This window comes from Chiloscyllium plagiosum, unplaced genomic scaffold, assembly GCF_037043375.1.
Source record: "Chiloscyllium plagiosum isolate Xiang-an unplaced genomic scaffold, Cpla_swu_hap1 HiC_scaffold_48, whole genome shotgun sequence".
In the NCBI taxonomy this organism is placed as follows: Eukaryota; Metazoa; Chordata; class Chondrichthyes; order Orectolobiformes; family Hemiscylliidae; genus Chiloscyllium; species Chiloscyllium plagiosum.
In genome coordinates, this window is record NW_028270186.1 from 20594526 (window position 1) to 20606377 (window position 11852).

General features: G+C 41.5%; 1 protein-coding gene across 1 annotated transcript; it reads right to left on the minus strand.

Annotated features, from left to right (window-relative positions):
- Nucleotides 1-6048: 6048 nt before the first annotated feature.
- LOC148135735 (putative G protein-coupled receptor 139) lies at nucleotides 6049-8990 on the minus strand. Its single transcript, XM_087984332.1, has 2 exons — nucleotides 8684-8990; nucleotides 6049-6944 (listed from the first exon to the last, which is right to left on the minus strand). The coding sequence occupies exons 1-2, from the start codon at nucleotides 8988-8990 to the stop codon at nucleotides 6049-6051; spliced, it is 1203 nt and encodes a 400-aa protein (XP_087840458.1).
- Nucleotides 8991-11852: the final 2862 nt, after the last annotated feature.

An 11852-nucleotide genomic window follows, 5' to 3' on the forward strand; every position in this document is an offset into this window, starting at 1 on the left:
GACCTCTTTTACTCTTCCTGTTATCAGCTGACTGCACTGCCTTTATGGCATTGATATCCTTTCGAAAATGTGGTTTTAGCATGCTTCCTAACTGAAGTAAGGCACACCTACTTCTGCACGCCAGCCTTCTTGTAATGAACGCCAATCATAGAATCCCTGCCGTGCCATCGGAGATCATTTGACCCCTTGTGTCTGTATCGGCACTGTGAAGATCATTGGCAGACGTTCATAAGTTTATGAATGGTATTGATAGACTGTAAAGGATGATTTTTTCCCCCAGGGTGGAGAATTCAATTATTAACAGACACAGGTCTAAGCAGCGGAGGATGTTGAAAAGAGATGTGCCAGGCACAGGTTGGTGAGTGCCTGGAACGTGCCACAAGAGGAGGTGATGGAAACAGACACAACAGCAAAACTCAAGAATACACGAAGGAGAATGGAATAGAGTGACACAGATCATGAAAGTTAAGTCAGTTTTAGTGTGAAAAGACAAAATGTGCCTTTTCCTGTGTTTTATTGCTCTTTCTTCTGAAGAGGCTAGGGGTTGATACACATCAGCGTAGTCGACTGAGCATTGATCTTGGATTAGTGGTGCTGGGAAAGCATAGCAGTTCAGACAGCATACGAGTAGCAGTAAAGTTCGACGTTTCGGGCAAAAGCCCTTCATCACGAACTGCTCCTTGGATGCTGCCTGAACTGCTTTGCTTTTCCAGCACCACTAATACAGAATCTGGTTTCCAGCATCTGCAGTCATTGTTTTTACCTGAGCATTGATCTTCTCGAGATTTATAAAATTATGTGAGTCATAGATTCAGTGAATTACCAAAGTCTTCTCCGTAACATAGGTGCGTCCAAAACTAGAGAGCATAGGTTTAACGTGAGAGGGTAAAGGATTTAAGAGACCTGAGGGGCAATTCATTCATGCCGAGAGAGTTGCGTGCGTGGAATGAGTTTGCAGAGGAAGAAGTAGAGTAGCTTACAATGTCACTATTTCATAAACATCTGGATGGGTTCATGAATAAGAAGGTTAGAGGGATTTCAACCAGTTTCTGCCAAATGGCATCAGTTCATATTACGATACTCATTCACGCGAACGAATTTTATTGAACAGTCTGTTTCCATATTGTATGACTCCATGACTCTATATGTCCATTCTGTCATTGCTGTAGTAGCATACACACAAGTTTTGTTTGAACGTTCGAGACACTTAAGGTAATATGCATCGAGGTGAGAACGTGGAAAAGCTGTTGGAAATTATTGGAGTGGATCCTGACACGATATCAGCTGAAGTAGACTGATATTGCTAATTCACGATCAGTTTCTGACAGCATTCAGAAACAGACAATAAATCTGCCAGTGCATTACTTCTACTCGAGAAATCTGAACACATTTTCAGCTTCCCGTTGAGGCTTTAGAGCTGAGAAAGAAAGTGAGGACACAGAGGTAATGGAGTGATGTAGGAATTGTCTGAGAGAGAAAGAGAGTGATAATTGAGAATGCTGATAACAACTTACTTCAGACTTTGAACATTTGAGCACGCTGAGAGAAGAAAAACTCAGCAGATTAATCAAAAGTGCGAGGATAAGTGGAGAGAGTTATTCCTAAGGCATGCAACGTCATTCGCTTATTAATAGAGTCACAGATTGCAAGAGTAAGGAAATGATGTTGAACCTGAACAGGATACTTGTGAGATCTCAGCTATAAGATTGTGTACACCTGTAGGCCCTGCATTATCGGAAAGCTGTGAATGCATTTGACAGAATGCAGAAAGGATTTGCAAGGACCATTTCTGGGATGAGAATTTTCAGTTATGAGGATATATAGTGTTCATAGCCAACTCACGCCTCTAAGCATTGCAGTTTGTTTTCGTTAGACTCAGGGTGCTGTTCGTAGAATCAACTATCCCAATCTCCATCGCGATGACGAATTTTATCATATTCTGATACCCCAGAGGCAGTTCTAGTCGCTATATTTCCAATTATTCCATTCTCAATGCGAAATATAAAATAGAAGATGTCCTGTTCTCCCCTTGTTTCTCAATGTACTGATGCCGTAAATCATCCGAGGGTACAGACTCTAGGAACCCGTTTTGTACAATACTGTGAATAATTTGATTCACCCAATCTTTAAGCAGATTAAAGTCGGCCAGAATTACATATGAGCCTTTACCGTATGCATCTCTGCTTTACTCTTTAAGCCTGGTGAGCCTGCCACTATGTCTCGATAATTCCAACTGTCATACCTGTTTAATTTTTCATGAATGATTCGTTCATCCACTTTATTTCGAATGTCCAATGAGTTCAGACCTGAAGTCTTAAGGCTATTTCTTTTTTTTATTACTTTGCTTGTCCTTTTCGTTTGCGTGTTAGATTTGGTTCCTATCCTCCTTTGCCTTTTGGGTGCCTGATTCCTCTTTTTATCTTCTGTTCTTACTCCACGATTTGCCTTTCTCTGCCTCCTCGAAGAAGTTTAGATTAGATTAGATTAGATTACTTACAGTGTGGAAACAGGCCCTTCGGCCCAACAAGTCCACACCGCCCCGCCGAAGCGCAACCCACCCATTCCCCTACATTTACCCCTTACCTAACACTACGGGCAATTTAGCATGGCCAATTCACCTGACCTGCACATCTTTGGAGTGTGGGAGGAAACCGGAGCAGCCGGAGGAAACCCACGCAGACACGGGGAGAACGTACAAACTCCACACAGTCAGTCGCCTGAGGCGGGAATTGAACCTGGTCTCTGGCGCTGCGAGGCAGCAGTGCTAACCACTGTGCCACCGTGCCGCCAAGTTACCCTTTCAAATTAATTGAAACCCTCCCAATCATTGGCAAACACATCCCTTCAGGTATCAGCCCTATCCTGCCATTTTGTAACTGGTTAAAGCTCCCTATGAACAAAATGTAACACCCCAGAGGTTGGAAAACCTGTGCTCCTCCGATCTCTTTACCACGTGATCTTTCCACATACCTTACGAATTCGCTACTGACCAGCCAGTGGCAGTAATCATTTTATCACCATCTGTGGGCGGCACGGTGGCACAGTGGTTAGCATTGCTGCCTCACAGCGCCAGAGACCCGGGTTCAATTCCCGACTCAGGCGACTGACTGTGTGGAGTTTGCACATTCTCCCCGTGTCTGCGTGGGTTTCCTCCGGGTGCTCCGGTTTCCTCCCACAGTCCAAAGATGTGCAGGTCAGGTGAATTGGCCATGCTAAATTGCCTGTAGTGTTAGGTAAAGGGGTAAATGTATGGGAATGGGTGGGTTACGCTTCGGCGGGTCGGTGTGGACTTGTTGGGCCGAAGGGCCTGTTTCCACACTGTAAGTAATCTTTATGGTATTGTTTTTTAAAATTGCTCTCTAAATGACAATTTTCTCAATTTAAAATTCATAATTTTTGTTTTCAACTTTTTATGGCCCATAAGTATTGGCGGTAGGTGGTATGCTTCAGCATGTGCTGTAACTTCGCTGTTACGTCTCTGACCCGAATACCACAGAGGTAATTTTCTAACTTGGATCTCCCATGTTACTACCGAAACCCCGATGCTTATTCACCCGTTGGGCGTGGGCATCGTTTGCTGGCCAGCATATTATTTCGTATCCACAGTTGCCCTTCAGAAATTGGTGATGACCTGCATTTGTAAATGGTTGTGGTTTATACATCCAATGTTGGGAGGGGATTCTGTCATTTTGACCCATCAACATCAATATATTTCCAAGTCACGTGGTGATTAGTTTGGAGAAATCTTAAGTGGTCATGGGTTTAGAAAGTGATGTCACCGGATCTGTGGTGAGTTTGTGCATTGCAGTTTTTACAGTGTAAACATTGCAGGTACTGATTGACAGTGATGGAGTTTGTTGATATTTATGTGCAATGTGCCAATCCATCAGAATGTATCGTACTGGGTGCTATCAAGTTTCTCGAGTGTTGGTGGAGTGCATTCCACAAGGTAAGTGGGGAATATTCCATTCCATTTCTGATTTGTGCTTGTGGACAAATCAATGCACAAACTTCATGGAATGAGCAAATGAGTTACTTGTTTGTACTATTCCTAACCTCTGATTTGCACTTGGAGGCATTGCGTTTACGTACCGTTTGCAGTTGAGTTTCTGGTCAATGTCGACCCCAAAGACGTTTTTACCGGAGGATTCACTGATGGTAACACCAGTCAATCTCATTGAATGGTGGATAGATTGTCATTTACCGGAGATGGTAATTACCTGGTATTTATGTCGCGCGAACGTTGCTTGCCCCTTGTCAGTCAAAGCCCAAATATTGTCCTAAACGTGTTGAATTTGAGAAACAATGATGTCAGTATTTGAGAAGACGTGAATGTTGCTGTACATTGTACAATCATTGGCGAACATATCAGTTCTGAAATAATGATAGAGTGAAAGTCCTTTATGAAGCAATTGAAGATGATTGTGCCAAGGACATTATCCAAAGCAACATCTGTAATGATGTCCTGCACCATAGATAACTGACCTCCAAGAACCAGAGGGGAATTTGCGTCCTGATACCCATTGATTTCAGTTTTGGTCAGGCGGCTTCACTGTGCACAAATGCACACAATCTTCCACAATCTTTGCTGACATTTATTTTAACATTCTACAATGCAAGATATTAGTTGCATGAAACTCATTCACCTTTCGTTCTATTAGTTGTCAGAATAGAATCGCAGAACTACTACAGCTCAGAAGGAGGATTTTTAGACTCTTTAGCCTGCACGCAATGTTCAGAAGAGTATTGTTACCTCGTGCCAATCTCCTGCTATCCCCCGACATTTGTAGTACACACCCATCTCTAAAGTATAGCGCAATGTTCAATCTTCACCAGTAATAACGATTGTTTTCGAAAACTTCTCCTGATTTTGTATCTGAATTATTCTTAATTTGGATGTTTTATAATGCCTTCATCGACAAAGACAGATATGGAATATTTGTTCAATATCAACACGAATTCCTCTTTTGCCATTATTAACTCGCCAGTACCACATTGCATCGATAAATAATTCCTTCAGCTACTGCTTTCGTTTACTTTCATGTAGGAATTCTTGCTATCTTCTTTTCTAAATATTTCTTGCCAATTTATATTTGCATTCGACTTTCTGCACTCCCCATCCCCGCATCTTTTTTTAAAATCACTCTTCTCTGCTTTACAAATATTTCCAACCTCATTCCAGTCAGCTTCGTAGCATTGGACGCAGTTGTGTCTTCCGTGAAGCGATCTTTAACTTCCACACTTAGTCACGATTTGTACACCATTTTGTTATATTGTGTGTGTTTATGAATGCTCCTTAGCTCCTGGCACTGCTTATTTACAATGCTAATTTTGCACTTAGTTGCTTTTCTAGCTTACAGTAAACAACTGTGATTTAAAGGCACTGCATTTCTTTCAGTAAGTATCAGGCTTCAGATTCCAAATCATGTTTTTCACGCTCAAACTACGTGTCATTTCATCATGTTATACATTGCATTACATTACATTACAGTGTGGAAACAGGCCCTTCGGCCCAACCAGTCCACACCGACCCACCAAAGCGTAACCCACCCATACCCCTACATTTACCCCTTACCTAACACTACGGGCAATTTAGCATGGCCAATTCACCTAACCTGCACATCTTTGGACTGTGGGAGGAAACGGGAGCACCCGGAGGAAACCCACGCAGACACGGGGAGAACGTGCAAACTCCACACAGTCAGTCGCCTGAGGCGGGAATTGAACCCGCGACTCTGGCGCTATGAGGCAGCAGTGCTAACCACTTTGAGTAGCGCACGGTGGCACAGTGATCACTCGTGAGTAGCGCATACCTTAATATGCAAGCACCTCTCTCTCATTTTCTAGTGTTTCTACTCATGCAAACTTGAACACTTGGAAAATTATGCAAAATCATAGGCACGCTCATATAAAGAGATACATTCTCTGGTGAAAGGACCAAGACATATAAGTTTGATTGAAAGATATCAGACCATACGCAATATTGATTGAAGTGAAAATTATGCAGAATACATTTCTGGTGGTTTAAAGCTTCAATTAGTCTCAACATTAAATATGCTTAACAATTTTAACAAACGGAGAGATCATCATATTCTTCAACTGCTCTCTGAACTTCGGATGTATCACAACATAAATCATAGAGTTTGTGCAGCAACTTAGCATCTGGAGCATGTAACCCAAATCCATTACAAAAAAAGGAAGCGATTTCGACTGATATCCCAAAAGTACCATTCGTGAATTGATGGAAAACACCATTGATACTGACCAAAATAATATGAAATTGCCTGAGATGAGAAACAACAAAATGCTAGAATTCTTTCGATTCTTCATCTCCGGGTCTCTGGTGCTTTTTCTATTGATCTGATGGTGAAGTCGCCTGCGACCTTTGCTTGTCACAAAAATGTGTCTGACCGTTAAAGCATTGAAAATCAGAATAAGAATAAATGCAACTCCCGGAGTGAGAACATAGTGAAGGAACTCAATTGCCCCCCAGACAGGAGAAAGCTTGACATACATTTTCACCCAACAAAACCAGGGTCTGTTTTTCAGTCGATACCGACCAGTATACACAAAGTACCAAAAAATGTTCTTCAAACAGCTCAATCCAGTCACTGTGCCCAGAACCACTGCCGTTGTTTTCATTTTGCAAAAGCTGGTTTTCAGATTTGAACAACAAATGGTAACAAATCGTTCAAAGGTGAAAGTGCTGGTGAACCAGACAGAACAGTCAGTGGCTGCGTAAAGCAAGATGGCATGGATATTACACACAGGGATGGCATGTAAGATGTGATATTGCTCCTTGTAGACAAATGGAATGTGTCGTAAAACGAGGTCAAAGATAATGATCAGGAGGTCTGCCGTTGCCATGGCTAGCAGGTAGTGAGTAATACATTGGCAGAGACCACTCTTTCCCCTGGACAGGATCACGATTGTTGATATGTTAACTGTGAGGAAAGTAAACAGTGAATTTATAGACTCTGCTCAGAGCAAATGTAACAATTTTCTTTTGCACTGATTGAGATGAGCAAGTGATTTTACTGGAATGAGGATCATCTGCTGGTGCGACGAACTGATGTTTCACATTCTGACCATCTGAAATATAAGATGAGATAAAAAATGCCCGAGGCTGAAATCTTTCTTATGTTGAAACAAATATTGCAGCAAATAATACAAACTACATGCACTAAGTTTGATGTGTGGAATTCAATACTAAGATTAATTAATCATGCCCAGCTTCGATTGTAAGTGTGTTTACGTGGATCAGTGATTTCCTTCCTCAATATTTATGGAGTACTCCTGGCAATTGCACACTATTGAAATGCTGATTTGTTACCAGTGAATCAACGTTGGAGTGATGGGAACAGGCTAATTCACTAATGCTCATCTTTTCTAAACCAGAAAGTGTTAACGCTATTTATGGAGCCACCTAAGTTTAGTTTCTAAATCAGGTATGTGATGGAAAAATTCCCACTTGATTGGATGTATACAACATAAACATCATCCAAGAAATTGACAACATCCTGGACAACCGATCTACTCTATTGGAACCAGCTAACAATATCGACATTTATGCCTTACATCACTTAGCCTTAGTGGCTCTAGTATGTATAATTTACATGATGCCCTGAAGCAAATCACTTTAATAGTACCGTTCTAATCATCAACATGTCCCAACAAAAGGACAAGGTCATTAGATGTATCGGAAAATGAATAGAGTTTGAATCGCCTATCTCGGTTCATCAAAACTATCCTTGCATATATTCCAGTGCTTCTGATAAATATCATCTTCAGTATGCATGATATTGTGCCAAACTATAACCAGGGGATTTCAGAGCTACGACCAAGAATGGAAAGTGTGGTCACGTTGAATTGGAAACATCAATTCTGTTTCTCCCTCCAAGGTGGCCCAGTCATTAGCACTGTGGTCTCACAGCATGACACACCAGAGTTTAATTCCAGGCTGGGGTGACTATCTGTGTGGAATTTGCAAGTGCTCCCTGTGTCTGTGGGAATTCTGACAAGTGATCTGGTTTCCTTCCACAGTGCAAGGATATGCAGTCTACGTGCTTTATCCACGCTAAATTGGTTAGTCGTTCCAGGACTGTGCAGATTACCTGGATTAGCCACGTTTAGTGCGGGGTTATAGGGGCATGTTGGGGTGGAGATTGTGGGTCCTGGAGATATGCTCTTCAGAGGATCAGTCCAGATCTAATGGACCAACTGGTCTCTTCTGCGATTTGGGATTCTTTGAATCAATTTTACACATCTGTTGCTTGCCTCTTGCTGTCTCTGCCTCCTCTTGCTAAGTATAAATGCAGATTTCAGGAGCATGTACCAAAGTCTCACACAACAGTACATATGAGTGAACCAGTTGTATTTTATTGGGATGAACTCTCTATGGTGCAAACCTTTCAAGGGTGTGTGATGAAGCCACGGTAGAGCAATGACATTTGTAACAAACAGCAAAAACTACGATATTCAATGAACAAGTGCTCAGCTGAGTGAATGCAGTCAAGTTTACCGCGCTAAAACTTGGATACTGAGATTGCTCACTGGTGGCAAATTGCAGGGAGTAAATTACAAGAACAATTATGCATTTAGCAATAATTTGTACAATGAGCTCGAAACGCTACCGTGTCTGCACATTATAAATGCCACATTTATAGAAATTGTAAAGACTTACCAGGGATGCCAAAAATTGCGAGAATGGGATAATAAATGAATTGAATGGTCTGAAGTGCCCATCGAATGCGATGCTTTAGTAACATATCATCAAAATTTGCAGAAAAATAACTTGTCGTCTCAATGAAACCCCTCTGCGCTATTTTACTATTCCAGTCTATTGTTCTGACATTCAGAACCATTGTTGTAACGTTGCAGTCTGCTGTGCTCACATCTTCAATCATTGTTATCCCACTCCAATCATTTTCTCTTGCATTCCAATTCATTGTTGTAACAATACAATCTATTGTCGCCATATTCCAATCCATTGCTGCATCTTTCGAATCTACTATTCACAGATTATGATATCTGATTTTTCTCTCTCTCTCCCGCCCTCTCTCTTTGTCTTTTGTTACAGAGCACTGTTGGTGCTGAATACGTTACTCGCACTGACACTATGGTGAACATGTTGAAAGATGTATCAGATTAATACATATGTGTCACGCTCCAGTGACGCAATTATGATTCATCAAGACTGACATTAGTGATAGTGACTAAACAAACAAATTTAGTTAACTGCTTTCAATCGAAAACCCTCTCAATCACAGAAAATAATATGTTTATCCAGGAAAGATAAGATGTTCGGTGAGGAAACATTAAAACGTTTACAACCATAAAAGTAATGAGATCGGAGTTTGGTAGACACTGGAACATTACAAGTGTACAGCTATGTTTCGTAAAGGGAGAAAATGGACGCCGATGCTACTGGGTTGTCCCGAAGCAGTTCACCATGTTTTAGGATGTCACAGGCAACCCAGAAATCAGGAAATAGTTTAGGTAATGGAAATAAGGCAGTGAGCCAATGTTCAGAAAGAAAAGAGATGAGTACGCATATATGCTGATGTAGATACCCCGACCCAAAACACAGCGATCCCGTCTTGCAATTCCCCATGATGGCTGGTCATATACCAGACGTTGCTCCTTGACTGCAGTAGTCATTAAATATCTACCAATTTGTCTTGAACTTATTTTAGAGTATGCAATCCATACTGAGTGCCAACACATTCTTCAGCACAACATGTCCGCACCGACTCTCTGAAGGGTACCCCACCAAGACCCATTCCACTACCTTATTGTTGTACATTTGCCCCTTACTCATGAACCTAGCCTTCCAAGTCCCTGAATGCTACGGGCAATTTAGCGCGGCCAATTTATCTAACCTGCTCATCATTGAATTGTACGAGGAAACTCGAGCATTCGGAGTCAACCCATGCAAGCAATGGAAGAATGTACAAATTCCATGCAGGTAGCCGCCCGCAGCTGGATTCGGGTCCCTGGGGCAGTGAGGCAGAAGTGCTAACTACTGAGCCACTGTACCACCACGGTGATTAGGTTTTCACAAATTTCGGGGCAGAATTCCAACGATTTATTATTCTCTGTGGGAATAAGTTACTCCTCGTCATAGTTCTAACGTCTTTATTAACAGCATGGTCCCTGACTCTAAACCATTTAGCTGTTCATTCATCCTCTGTACATTGGTTGCCCATCCATTGAAGATCGTTTTACGATTCTAAAGTTTTTTCACTCATTCCTCTAAACTCGAAAACAATTCAGTTTCTTTATCCGACAGTCTAAGAATTCAAGTAATGTATCTGGTGAAATTCAGCTGCTCTACCTCTACATTAAATATATAATTACTTTGGTAAGGGGGGGCAGAGCTGCATAAAACACACCATGTGATGTCTCTATGCCATTGAACAAAACATCTTTGCTCATGCTGTCAAACTCTCTTATGATAGAGGTGAACAGAACACTCGTCTGACAAATTGCCTACTCTCCCTGCATGCTGTTGTTCAGTGACTCATGATTTCTTTCGCCCCACACCCTTTGCAAACTTTTCGTTTGATCCTAACTCAGATGTGGTTAAAGCAAGGGTAGCATTGAAAGCTCAAAATTCCATGGTACAGTATTTTTTAGCTGTGGTTAGGTTAATGATATTGTTGGAGAGCTGGGCACTTTGCATTCTTGAAAAGAAAGCCATCACTGCAATAATGAGGGAGGACAGTGGAAACGAGTCTGAAATGAGGTGATCTGGGTAGATCTTAGAAATAAAAGAAAAGGCTGATTTATCTGCTGCATCTTTTCCAAAGGATTCGAAAGATTAAGACGGAGAGAGAGCAGTATATTGCATGCTAATTATCGAACGATATGAGAGAAGTAAGAGTATAATTATACAATTGTAGGGAATTTGAAATTTGCTGACATTACCTCCACTTCCCTTTGTCCGGAATTATTACACGTGGTGGGTCTTCTAAAGTGCATTCAGGCAAGTTCTTTATGTCAAAAAGTGCATAATCCTACTGCAGACGGGGCAGCGCTAGGTCGAATGCAACTGAATGAACCTGCTCAAGTGGGCAAGCATTTTGGGGTATAGCGACATAATTCTGTAAATTTCAATGTCATTGTTGAAACACATAAGGATAATGCAGAAGCTAAGAGTCTAAATCGGGAGAAGGTCAATCTCTATATCATGAGACCAGATTTGGAAAATATCAACTGGGAACAGCTACTTCCAAATAAATCGACATTTGAAAATCTAGGGTAGTGAGAATTAAAAAATATGTACTCGGAATCCTGTACATAAGGGGGTGCCGATAGTTAAGAAATAAAATATGCAAACAAGTATTAAATACAAAACAGTAAAATAAAATAAATGAGGAAAAAAGCCTTTCAGTCATGTTCCGAAATGCCGGGTGATTGCTTAAAAATAAAATTCGAATGACATAGTCGAGGCCCAAAATATAGAACATAGGAAAAACGAGCATAGAACTGTACAGCACAGTACAAATTCGTCAGCTCTCGAAGTTGCGAAGACCTGTAGAAGCAATCTGAAACCCATCTAACCAACACGATTCAGCTCTTGTCCATATGCCTAGCCAATGAACATTTAAATGCCGTTAAAGTTGGCGAGTCTACTACTTTGCAGACAGGTAAAAACAATGACTGCAGATGCTGGAAACCAGATTTTGGATTACTGGTGCTGGAAAAGCACAGTAATTCAGGCACCATCCGAGGAGCAGTAAAATCGACGTTTCGGGCAAAAGCCCTTCATCAGGAATATAAGCAGAGGGCCTGAAGGTGGAGGTATAAATGAGAGGAGGGTGGGGGTGGGGAGAAATTAGCATAGAGTA